Source organism: Panthera pardus, unplaced genomic scaffold (genome assembly GCF_024362965.1).
Source record: "Panthera pardus isolate Hobbes unplaced genomic scaffold, ASM2436296v1 HiC_scaffold_8, whole genome shotgun sequence".
In the NCBI taxonomy this organism is placed as follows: Eukaryota; Metazoa; Chordata; class Mammalia; order Carnivora; family Felidae; genus Panthera; species Panthera pardus.
The window spans coordinates 40,498,951-40,512,289 of record NW_026527013.1 but is presented as its reverse complement, the minus strand read 5'-3'; the positions used below and the strand labels follow the sequence as shown (position 1 = coordinate 40,512,289).

General features: G+C 44.3%; 1 protein-coding gene across 1 annotated transcript in view; it reads right to left on the bottom strand.

The window, feature by feature from the left end:
• Positions 1–10,717, bottom strand: part of GXYLT2 (glucoside xylosyltransferase 2) — a 96,685-nt gene extending 85,968 nt beyond the window's left edge. Inside the window, exon 1 of the mRNA XM_053896688.1 lies at positions 10,306–10,717. Coding sequence (XP_053752663.1) covers positions 10,306–10,580 — 275 coding nt within the window. The 5' untranslated portion in view covers positions 10,581–10,717. The remainder of the gene's footprint in view (positions 1–10,305) is intronic.
• Positions 10,718–13,339: the final 2,622 nt, after the last annotated feature.

Below are 13,339 nucleotides of genomic sequence, written 5' to 3'. Positions count from 1 at the left end.
AGGGTTGGCCGGAGGGAGGGAGGGGTAGAGAGAGAGAGAGAGAGAGAGAGAGGAAGAGAGAGAATGAATGAATCTCAAGCAGGCTCCAAGCTCCGTGCAGAGCCTGACTTGGGGCTCAAACCCACGACCCCAAGACCATGACCTGAGCAGAAATCAACAGTCAGATGCTCAAGTGACTGAGCCATCCAAGGTGCCCATGCACTGATCCAGTAAACCCCCTTTTATGACTAAGTGGTATAAGCTGATGAGCTGAGACTCTAACTCTTGCAACAGAAAGTGTTCTGACCTATCCAGTAATAGTACCTCGTAGGCTTTTAGGAAGGTGAAATGAAATAATGCGTGGAAGTGCTTCATACAGCAGCATTGCATATTTTAAGTCTTCATTAAATATTAGTTATTACCATCATTGTTATTATTAAATAACTTGAAATGTATAGGAAGCCTTTATTTTTCTCTATTTCAAATCCATGATAAAAACAGGCTAGGCAGAGCAGTAAAAAGCATATCAGTACTCTATCTTACTGCAGTATCAGTACTCTATCTTACTGCAGATCAGATTTGAAGTTTTTGTACACTTTTTAAACTCTAAATGTTTCTTCTAAAATGCCAATTTCCAATGTATTTCCAACTTCTCTTGTGTTTCTTCTAAGCCAGCAATTTGGGGGCCCGTGGGTAGTTCAGTCAGACTCTTGATTTCCACTCAGGTCATGATCCCAAGGTCGTGGGATTGAGCCCTGTGTCGAGCTCCAAGCTAAGCATGGAGCCTGCTTGAGAGTCCCTCTCTCTCTAAAAAGGAAAAAAAAAAATAAAATAAAATAAGGCAGGAATTCCTAACAACCCATTCTCCCTGAGGGGTAAAATCTGATACTCGAACATCAGAGCTTGTTACTTTAAGGCTGGCAGCCAGACAGCTGAGGTCCTCGTGAGTCTCACCAAACTGGAGGGAGGAAAATGCAGAGCCTTTTCAAGCTCAACCTGGAGAGGCAGGCCCCTTGAATAGCAGCGACAGTGGACAAAATTCTGCATTTGGGTGCCCCGAGAACAACCTCCTAATTTCTATGCACATGAACGTGAACGCTTCACTCACCCTCCACTTTTCTGAGCTGGCAAACAATAGCTCCCTGCCCTTGAGGAGACATCAAAGCTACAGAGAGCCACTATTCCAGGCTTGACACTCTCCAGATCAACAGTCCAACTGCCTGAGAGGCAGTCAAAACGATCCTCCCTAATCTACTCCTTCAGCTTCTACTGAGGATCAGAAGACTGGGGGTGGTGTATTATTTTTTTTTTTAATGTTTATTTATGATAGAGAGAGAGAGAGAGAGAGAGAGAGAGAGAGAGAGAGAATGAACATGAGCAGAGGAGAGGCAGAGACAAGGGGACAGAGGATCCAGGACTCGAACTCACGAACCACAAGATCGTGACCTGAGCCGAAGGCAGATGCTTAACCAATTGAGCCACCCAGGTGCCCCTGTATTATTTATCACATATGAAAGCTGAGTCTTGATTTCCTTAATTCATAATCCAAGAAAAGCCTGCCCTAATCTGCATCTGAGCCCCAGCTCCCGTTTGCTGAGAGTTTCTTGCGTGCTACATACTGTGCCAGCATTCTACCTGTGATAGTTCATTTCATCATTGAACTTAGGAGAAAGCCATGATTTGCCAAGGAGGAATAATTCAAAGTTAGACTGCCAGTTAGCTGGGTCTAGTTAAGATTCAGTTCCTGACTAATAAACAACAGTGGATAATAACAGTACTTGGAACAATGAGTCATTTGTTGAGCAGCCACCACGAGCTAGCCCTGTGCTAGGTACTTTATGTACATTATTATTATCATTTTACCTCTTTGGACTTCAGTTTCCTTCCCCGTGAAAAGGGGTCGTGTTCTCCATTGTCTCTTACTTAATGTAAAGCTTGGATTCTAAATGGTACCGTGATGAATTTCTACTAGACCATTTCAGTCTGTCTGTTGCCAAAAGAGGTTGGGGGGGGGGGAGCATGGGCAAACGTCAAAACATCACCTTCATATATATCAAAGTCACTCTTTGCTGGCACAAAATCAAGGAGTCCCAATAAAGGCATCAAGTCAAGAAATTCCTCTTTCCAGGGGCAATTTTTAGAATTTCATGATCTGGAATAAATCAAGTGCTGGGGAAGATTTGGAAAGGAACACAAAAGGAATTTCCTCTTCAACAGAAATCTCTTATTTTCTCTTTTCTAAGAAATATTTTAAATGGTAGTAAAATATATAACATATATAATTCTTTTATTTTCTTGCAGTGAGATAATGTGAAGGGAGTTATCTCCAAAGGGAAAAACAAAATCTGTTGTCAAATTTTCTTCCAAAGAATCTCATCTGTGAATGTGTATGGGGATAAGAGTCACTATAGCTACTATTTACTGAACTTAGTGAAGGTGTTAAAAGCAGTAGCTACGTATCGAAATTAGTCAGAACTCCTTGGTGGTAAGTGACAGAAACTCAATTCACAGATTCTAGGAAAGGGATGAAACAACATGGTCAGCAAGGGGCAGAAGCTGGCCTTGGGAACAACATTAGGCCTCGCCCCCCACCCCCATTGCTCTGTGTAGTTTCTCACTTCGGGTTCATGTACTCTCAGGGCACACCAACTTTCTCCACATGGCAGAAACATGGCTGTCAATCCTGAATTTCATACCTTAGTCTTAGCCACTAGAAACAGTTTGCCATTATACTGTCTCTGCTCCAATTTTTTAAATCCCTAAGAAAGGGTCTAATTTGGCCCAAGAACCTATCTCTGAATCACCTGCCAACTGGGACAAGGTTGAAGGCACAAAATGGTTGCTCTATGGTGTGGTGGACATTCATTTCCTATGTGCTCCGTGCAACCATTCCCCTTTCTCTCCATCAACAGCAGCAGATTTTGATCTGAAGAACCATCTGGTTTGGGCAAGATGACTTTGGATAAAAATGCCAGAAACCTCAACTCCAAAGTATGTAACTAGAGGGCCCAAGACAGGGCAGGAGTCAGGATTCGCTGATTCTTGGACTCAGCGATGTCCTCAAGGATCCATATTCTCCTTTCTATTCTACTGCTCACAGTGATGGCTTCATCCTAAAGGTGCTGCTACAAGAATTATGGTAGTAACTAGGACTATTCATTTCCTTGTCCATATCTAGCACATGGAGTCTTTCATCTAATAATATAAAATATGTCTGTCGATTCGGTCAACTTGGGTCAGGTAACACCTGTGGACCAATAACCATTGCCAAGAAATGAATTTATTGAATGTTTCAGTCCTAGATACATGCAGTTCATACCATGAAAGTGGTGGGGCCTGGTGTAGACCATCTCCTGGAGGTATGTATGGTCCACCCACAAACTGCAAGGGGTGGGAGGAATGTAGGTTGGAGCCAATCATAAGATCTACCATATCACCTTCCCCAGGTGGTTTGGGTGGTCATGGCCTCATCTCTAACTCAGGTGTTGGGTTTTGCTCGGTTTCAGTCAAGTAGTCAATCCTATCCTACCCCTCCACTCCTTTCCAGTCCCTTCTCCATACCACAGGCATTTAAGCCAATCAAAGTCAATGAGATGTGAAAAAACTGGGGCTTGGGGAACCAAAAAAATTCTCTCTCCCCAACAGGTAAGGGAAGGAAGCTATAATGGTCCAGGTAGTAATGTTTAGCTTAACACAGAGGCGGTTACATATGGAAATATGTATATGTGTAAATAAGTAGGCTAGTATTAACACATACATGTTTTGATCTGTCAGCTGTGAGGGTCTAAAAGAAATGGTATCCCGGTAGCAACTAGCATGCCTCATACCCAGATCTTGGTTTCTAATACCAGGCTCCAATAAGAGGAATCAGGGCCCTTTGAAGAAATGGCTGATTCAAAAACTGAAGCAGAAAAATATACAAGACGAGCCTGGGGCATCCTGTAGGGCCAGAGAGTAAGGAAATGCTCAAAAAACTAGAAATGAAAACAAAAACCAAAAACACACCGATGGGATTATGTCAAAGAAGAACAAAGGCCAACTGTAAGAGCTCCTGATGGCCAATAAAGAAACAATTCCAGCAACAAAATAGTCCTACTGGCTTGTAACTCAAAGTATAAAATAAATATCCACAGGCTCATAGTGATATAATGACTAAATACATTAATAAATGGAGGAGAAGAATCAAATCTCCCCTGCAGGACAATTTCAAATAATTTATATAGATACTCTACCTTCAAGGAGGGAGAGAGAGCATCACTTCCCACTCTTCAGGTGTGTGGGCTGTGCAGAAACTTCCTTCTAAGTTTCACAGTATGGAAAGGGAGTGGGGGGAAGGGCAAGCTGCCAGTAGAAAAACCTGAACAAATACACACCACCTGTCCCAGGTGATGAAGGCCAATAATAGCAGTCATAAATCATGTCAATAGCGTATACACTTGATATGATGTGATGGAAATGGTACTTTACCTCTCGGCTATCCTCCCAATAACCCATAACTTAGTACTATAATGAGTAAAGCATTAGACACATTCCAATAGTGGGGCATCCTACAAAATATCTGACCTCGTCAAAACTCTCAAGGTCACCAAAAACAAGGAAAGTCTGAGAAACTGCCACAATAAAGAGGAGCCTAAGGACATATGACAACTACATGTCATGTGCTATCCTGGCTGGGATCCTGGAACAGAAAAGGGACATTCTATAAAAACTAAGGAAATGTAAAAAAAACGAAACACTAGTAATAATGTACACTATTAATTCATTAATTATAACAAATATACTACTGTAAGGTTTTAATGATGGAGGAAACTGGGTGCAGGGTATTGGGAAACCCTGTACTACTTTCTCAGTTTTTCTAAAAATCCCAAACTGCACTAACAATTAACATCTATTGGAGAGCCCATGTGGCTCAGTTGGTTAAATGTCCAACTCTTGATTTCTGCTCAGGTCATGATCTCAGGGTTCATGGGTTTGAGCCCTGCATAGGGCTCTGCACTGACAGCATGGAGCCTGCTTGGGATTTCTCTCTCCCTCTCTGCCCCTCCCCTGCTCATGCTCTGTCTCTCTCTGTCTCAAAAATAAGTAAAAACATTAAAAAGAAATAAACTTAAAAAAAATTTTTTTTAAGAAAAAAGAATCCCTCTCTTTTAAGGATTTTATAATTAAAGATCTTTATAATTAAAGATCCTCACTATGCTTCTCATTGTTCTTCACTATGAGATTATTTTGAACATTATTAAATATGTAATTTACTCATATAAGTAAAATCTTAGCATAATGCTGGCACAAGGTGGGTGCTGAATTCATTCATTAGGTCATTTGACAAATATGTATTGAGTACCTGCTAAGAGATCACTCTGTTCTAGGTGGCAAGGTGCAGTGATTAATAAGACATGAAGTGTACATTGTAGGAAAGGAGCAAATAAAATAGAATGATCATATAAAACGCATGCTATAAAACAACAACACGAACCAGGGTAAGGGTGTGGAGAATGGTGGGAAGGGTCCTTTTTTCTAGAGCAGCTGGGAAGACCCGTCTGAGAAGAAAACACGAAAGCATAGTTTGAAAGAAGGGAGCTAGCAACCCAAGGATGTGAGCAAAGAATATTCCAGCACAGAGAACAAGTAAAAAGTGCTGAGGCAGGAATGAGCTGAGGGTGTCTGAAGGCTAGTGTAGCTGAAGCAGAGTGGTAGAAAATGATGTCAGAGACCTAAATGGGGCTGAAATCAGACAAGGGCTTGAAGGCCGGACTAAGAAACTGAATTTTCTCACAGTGACAAGAAGTCTGTCACCGAAGGGCTTTCACCAGCAAAAGACCTGATGTGGTCTGCCATCTTTAACATTATCCCAGCAGCTGTACAGAAAACAAACTGTAGAGGGTGCTAGAGTGGAGGGATGCCAACCCGATCCTGTGCTGCTGTGGAGGTCCACGTGTAAAAGATGGTGGTTAGAAGCCAGTGGTAAGCATGGCAGCAGTAGAAAAGGTGAGAGTGGGGGTATTTTTTTTTTTTTTACTTTTTTTTGGGGGTGGGGGGGTTATTTAGTTTGAGAGAAAGAATGCATGTGCACAAGTGGGGGAGGAGGAGGGGGAGAGAATCCCAAGCAGGCTCTGCACTTTCAGCACAGAACCCAACATGGGGTTCCATCTCACGAATCATGAGATCATGACCTGAGCCCAAATCAAGAGTTGGACACTTAACCGACTGAGCCCACCCAGGTGCCCCAAGAGGGGGCATATATTTTGAGATTGAACCAGAATGGCTTGCTGATCGATACAAGGCGGAATCATGGACCAATCCACAAAAATGAATGTGAACAGAATCAAGACTCAGCAGTACAGAATATCACAGACAGTACCTTCAACGTGTCGTGGGGCTACCGGACAATTACAGGATCGCCGCAGTGTTGGCATTTTGCTCTGTAACACCATGCTGCTTAAGTGAGACCTTTATTCAGGCTTGAACCCTCTGAGAAGACTTATCTCAGACACCAAAGGGAACCGCAGGAAATGGTGTCTCTTGACGAGCGAGTAAACACACTTCCTCTCACTGGGGCAGCCGGGGCGGCTGCCAAGTGTAACGTGTTTCTCTATTGTCTCCCCGCCCCCATCCCTCCCAAATTCTGGGAGGGCACCAACTCCTTTCACCACTGTACAATGAGTGCCTGGTCCAGAATATACGTGCAATAAACATTTGCTGAATGCAGAATAAAATGGCAGGGGACCTCTGCAGAGTTTAGAGTAGTGTAGAAACCATATTTTAAGAGAGAAAACAGCAATATCCAGGCTAGTGCAAGAATAAAAAGAATAAAGTTCAGGAGAGGGTTGAGATTGAGTAATCAGTAAGGGTTCTAGGCTACAGCCAATAAATGAGAAACTGATTTTGCAAGAGATGGCACACAGGGCCTAGCAATAGCCATTGTTGGGATTTCACAGCTAAACTGGATGATCTCATCACGGGATCATCAACTGTCAGAGCTGGAAGAGATCTTGGAAAACTTTTGGATTGATGTGCTCAGTTCACAGATGAGGAAATTAAGGTGAAATGGCTTGGGGACTAGAACCCAATTTTCTGGCCTCGAGATGCCAAATTCTTTTCTACATTGCACTGATTAGCAGTGCTATTCAACTGCATTTAGCATACGTAGGCCCACAGAGGAGGTTTTCAGAAGCAAACTGGAGAGACAGTCGGCTAAAGTTTACTCTCCAGTAAAATTCTTTTTGGAATTCATTTCCATGAAAACCAAATCATCCCTCATGAGCAACTCTTCCTCTTATCATTCAGTGAAAATAAGGTAGCCCATCGTGATTCTCTTTTTGACATGGCTGCCAGGAAGCTTAAAGCTAAATTTAATACTTAATCCTCATAACAATGGTGGCTCAGTTTTTGACAAACAGTGCTTATTTCCTCCTCCTTTTTATGACTTTTCATTTTTTATGATGATTTCAATGGCCTTATTATATATGTTTTTTTTTACTGAAAGTCATCTCAAATTCTCTATGGAAGTCAGCCAGGTATAAATCACGAATAAACCAAAACAAAAGGAAGATTTCATTTCGCTTGTGTGCTTGGAACTGCTACTTAGATCGTGGTATCCATTTTCAGATCCCACCCCTGACCTAAAAGCTTAGACCTTACCTCCGGGCTTTATATTTATAGAGAGGAGAGGCCACCGCAGGACAGATTGCATACAAATGACTAGTTATAAAATTGTAGGGTCTGTCTGCTAACTAGGCAAGTCCCTGGAAACTTCTCTGAAATGAAAACAAGATGTGGAAGGAGAGGGCTATGTTTCCTGCGCTGACGTGGCAGAACTTCACTTCCAACAGTACCCTGGGGGAGGCAAGGCAGCCGGGTCCACGGATGGTCAGCAGGTGGTGGACTGTATCACATCCAACTGCAAGCTTGCTCTCACTACTCCCCAGGCCCGAGAAATGAGATCACGTAACCTTCATCTCTTCTGGATTCTAGCCACATAACGAGATTAAAGCACCCAATTTCTAAAAACACGAGGCTTTCTTTTCCCTCCCTAAAATGAAATTCCTTCTAAACCACAAAAATTTAACCCAAGCAGGATTAGGAAAGCAATAAAGGAGCCCATGCAGAGATCTTTCCTTTTGCTCCCTCAGTGTCTCAGAATCTTCTGTCGCCATTTCTGTCCAGGTAGTAAAAAAAAAAAAAAAAAAAGTTATTACGTCCCAGAAAATGTCAACTTCTCCAGAGGACACTAGACTTTCATCTTTATGCATTTGAGCTTGAGACTTCTGGTGGCTTTTTTGTTTTCCACTCTGCCCTGAGTTTTTAAATTTTGTTCTATATTCCTATGGTGTTGGCCATGACTTCCATGATGATATAAGAGATATGTTCAAAAAGAAAAATGGCTTCAGGAGCTACTGCTGCTCATGGAAATAGTCCTTTCCTAAAACATCCATCTGGATTCTGTTCATGATCTCTTCCTAGTCAGAGCCAATTTGTTCAAGATAGAGACAAGAAGATGCTGTCCCATGTTCCCAATACCTTGAAGAATGAGACCGCTATAAAAATCTATGATGTTTCTTTAGAAAAATCTCAGAAAAACTTACGAAACACAGGCAAGACTAGTTAGCATAGGACATCAGCATAGCAGGTAAGAATGTACGGGGCCCAGGCTGCCTGAATCTTCATCCTTATCTATCACACGTGATCTATGAACCTTGAACAGGCGGCTAAACTGTGTGCATTACCTTCCTTAACTGTAAAATGGGGATGATATTAGTGCCTACTTCATAGAGCAGGCTCTCAAACGCTGGTGTGTGTTAGAAACAATAGGAGGGCTTGTTAGAACACGGATTACTGACCTCATCCCAAGGGGTTCTGATTTCATGGGGCTAGGGTAGGGCCTGAGAATCTGCATTTCTAACAAGTCTCCAGGTGACACGGCTGCTGCTGGTTCAGACTGCACTTTGAGAACCACTGTCATAGGGTTGCCGTGTAGTTGACATGGTTAATATATGCACGGTATATGTCAACAATGACTATCTTTACATACCCCTGTGAGCACTGTACCTGGCAAAAGGTTATTAGCTATGTTAAATGGCGTCAATTATTATTGAGTAAAAGTTGTACCATCCACTCCAAATCATAGTAAACTTGCAGTTGAACCTTAACATAATACATTCTAAGAAACCTCAGTTCCTAACAGATATAGCCTTAAAGTATGCATACATTCATAAAATGCCGTAAATGGCTCTAACGGCTTAAAAGCGACTCTGTAGATCATTGGGGTTTTTTTCCCCCTCTAAAACTTGTCACTACCCATCTGTACATTTATTATGAGGCAGAAGAGAAACAAAAGCTGACACAGCTACTTCTTGAGGTTTTGTGTCTTTTCTCTTACAGTAAAAGCGGCAAAACAGATTTAGTCATTACAGCCAAAAAGAATTCTTCAACTCAGTTCAAGTAATTAAAGAGCCCAGCACACGCAGACGCAGCAACAGCAGTTACAAACATCACCAGCTTCCAAAGGGCAGAGGAAACAGACTCGCTGCAAGGGGATTGTTAAAAAGCTCTCCACAACAAAGGAAATGAACGCAAATCCCTAACCTGGGGGCGGTCCAGCAACCCTGAGGACAAAGATAAAACGCTCCGATGAAAAGCTGTGGCGGGTTAAACTCCACGCAGAGAAAGAGAATATCAAACATAATGTCAAAGGTTAAGATGTTTTGCTTGTAAGACACTTGGACCGTACTTAAGTCTGAAACACAACGAGGAACAGGGAAACCATCACTCTATTTTGCCCGTGCCACGCCACGCTCCTTCCAAGAAGAAAACTTTTTAATAAACTTAGGTCGAGTGCCTCTTCTGTTCTAAGCACAGGGCGATTCAAGGTTCAATGAGAGGCAGCTAGTCTTTGGTAAACATCTAACTTTTCCAACTCAGTTACATCTAAGTTTTTGGTATATATATAAAAAAAAAAATCCTCCAGTGAAACATGAGAATTAGATAAAGCATTCTTGCATCGTGATGGCTTTTGAAAGATTAAACAAAGGGCGCACGTTTGCAAGAATGCAAACACACGCCTTGCCCTGACTGTTAAGAAATGTAATATATAAGCCACCCTCCCTGACACTTCTCTTTCAAAAATGTACGTGATCAACAGCACTGGGCTGTCAACAGGACTCCACGAAGGTGGCTCTTACTTTCCAGCGGAGCAAGAAACAGAAGTGGGCAGCCCGCGGGTGAACTTGGGAGTCCGTCCCTCCAGCCCAAAGCCTCCCCTGGACTCGGCACCGGCTGAGGGAGTGAGACACGGGTCCCAGAGGGGATTCTGGGGCTGCCACGACTCACCTCGCCAACTTCTCCAGGCTCGCGGCACCCCGGCGGCCGGCTCGGGGGCGCGGACGCGGGGGCCGGCGCCGCCGAGCGCGCGGACCGGCCCCCGGGAAGGCGCCCGGGCCCGGGAGGCGCGCGGGGGCCGACGCGGGGTGGCGCTGCGGGGCGGACGCGGGGCGCGCGGGCGGCGCGGGGGGCTCGGCGCGGCTGGCGCGCAGAGACAGCAGCGCGAGCAGCAGCGCGGCCAGCGCGAGCAGGAGCAGCGCCGCCGCCTTGCTGCGGAGCTTCATGGTGCGGCGCGGCGGCGGCGGCCCCCGGGCGGCGCGGCCCCTCTGCGCATCGCTGCGCGCCGGGCGGCTGCGGCGGGGCCAGCGCAGTAGAGCGGGGCGGCCGCCTCCTCTGCCCGCCCGCCGGGGACTGGGGTCCGGGCGGCCGGCCGGCGGGCGGGCGACGAAGGAGGAGGAGGACGAGGAGGGGGCGGGAGGGAAGGAGGAGGCGCGAGCGGGGCTCGAGGAGGAGCGGCCCGCGTCTACCGTACTGTGTGGAGTAGCCGCCCGTCCACCCACCCGGCAGCAGCCGGGAGACTGGCGCTTCGGATTCAGGTAGGGCAGCCTCAATACCTCTTCATTCATTCATTCATTCATTCATTCATTCATTCATTCATTCATTCTTTAATTCATCCTTCCATCTACTCGTCCATCCATCCATCCATTCATTCCCTCCCTAACCATTCCATTTCCTCCCTCATTCGGTCACTCACTCACTTACCCTCCGGTTGCATCTCATTATTGTATGCATTCTCCCCATCATTTATTTTTATCCGTCTTTCCACACACCCGTGCACCTATTTATACACTTCCATTCAGGCAGGGGCATCTCTGTTCTGTTTGCCCAATGCAGGGCCTGGCACTTGGTGGATATCTGTTGGACCAAATCACTCCAGGTCCACGTAGTCTAAAGAAGTCATAGAAAAAATTTCAAAGTCTGGGTTTAAAATCTGACTCAGTCTCCTACTGGCTTAGTGATCCTGAGCAAGTGGCACAATTAGAACCTTCATGTCCTTACATGCAAACTGGGAATGATAATACTGCTCTCCACAGCGGCAGTATTATCATTAAATTTAAAAACACATTCAAAGAAACTAGCACAGTACCTGGCTCACAATAGGTGCCCAATAAAAGCTCTGTGATAATCACTACAATAAAACGTAGCTTATCATAAATATGTAAATGCAAATATTTTTTCTCTCTGACACAGATTTGAGATAGAGTAATAACTTTACCCCCAACGTACAAATAGAGTCTTGTGAGACCTTCACAGCTATAGTCACCAGATTAAGTTTTAGAACTTTCAAACTATTCTTTCAGGGCATCTCCAGTCACAAATCTGAAGCATTAGGACACAAAGTGTTATTCACTATGAACTGCCAGCCAATGTTCTATTAACTCTCTTTTCAGCATGGCCAAAGAAGATCAGTTATAACAATGTCTCTGAGTTTCTACCAGATTCCATGTTGACTTATAGATCATTAATTTTTTTAAAAAAATTTTTAACGTTTATTTATTTTTGAGAGAGAGAGACAGAGACAGAGCCTGAGTCGGGGAGGGACAGAGAGGGGGAGAGACAGAATCTGAATCAGGATCCAGGCTTCGAACTGTCAGCACAGAGCCTTATATGGGGCTCGAGCTCACGAGCTGTGAGATCATGACCCGAGCCGAAGTCGGCCGCCCAACCAACTGAGTCACTCAGGCACCCCATAAATCATTTCAAAGTCAATTATATTCCTGGGTAGCCTGGGTTGCTCAGTTAGTTTAACTCCCCACTTTAGCTCAGGTCATGATCTCACGGTTCGTGGGTTCAAGCCCTGCATCGGACTCTGTGCTGACAACTCAGAGCCTGGAGCCTGCTTCAGATTCTGTGTCTCCTTCTCACTCTCTGCCCCTCCCCCACTCACTCTCTGTCTCTCTCAAAAATAAACATTAAGGGGTGCCTGGGTGGCGCAGTCGGTTAAGCATCCGACTTCAGCCAGGTCACGATCTCGCGGTCCGTGAGTTCGAGCCCCGCGTCAGGCTCTGGGCTGATGGCTCGGAGCCTGGAGCCTGTTTCCGATTCTGTGTCTCCCTCTCTCTCTGCCCCTCCCCCGTTCATGCTCTGTCTCTCTCTGTCCCAAAAATAAAAAAAAAATAAATAAATAAAAATAAAAAATTAAAAAAAAAATAAATAAACATTAAATTTTTTTTCTTAAATTCAATTATATTCTGAATCATTCTTATATTAACATTATATTTTAATTATTTGGGATCCCATTGTATTTAAAATTTTAGGAATGAGAAGTTTTACTAACCTGGAAACTCTTCAAAGCAGGCACCACGGAAATGGCAGAGTGCAAGGTCAAGCGTAGGCTACCATTGGTTCTCAATGAGGGTGAGGTACCATTCCAATAGGAGGCATCTGGAAATGTGAAAAGGATGTTTTGGGTTGTCACAATGATTGGCTGGTTCTACTGTCATATGCTAACCCTCTTACAATGCTCAGGACACAATAGCACAACAAGAATTGTCCTGGGCCAAGTGCCGACATGGACGCCTTGCAGAGAAATGCTGAGCTATGCTAAAGCTTGGTGTATAGGCCTTTCAGATTTAGAAATGGCCACCGTCATGTTGCTATGTGGCCCAGTGAAGCAAAAACTCCCATACTCTGTCTTACCGCCTCTCTTCTTCCTCAAGGAGGACACATACAACAAGGATAAAATTAGGCATAGGGACAATGAAGTAGCACCTGGGGTTTTAGCCTCAAACACCAAAATGGAACTTGGGATAATTATGCTTGACCAAACAGAGGACTTAATTTTCTTAAACTCTACTGACTTACCTCCTTCTTCTAAATCCATACTCAACTTTTGGATTTCACTGCTCTGATTGGCGGAGAAGTACAACTTCTGACATGAAAAAGGGGTTCCAGACTCCATATCTATCTATGGCTCACACAACTTCTCGCTTGGATGTTTAATGCACAAAATGCTTGTTTATTTGACCCCCACCCTCACTCC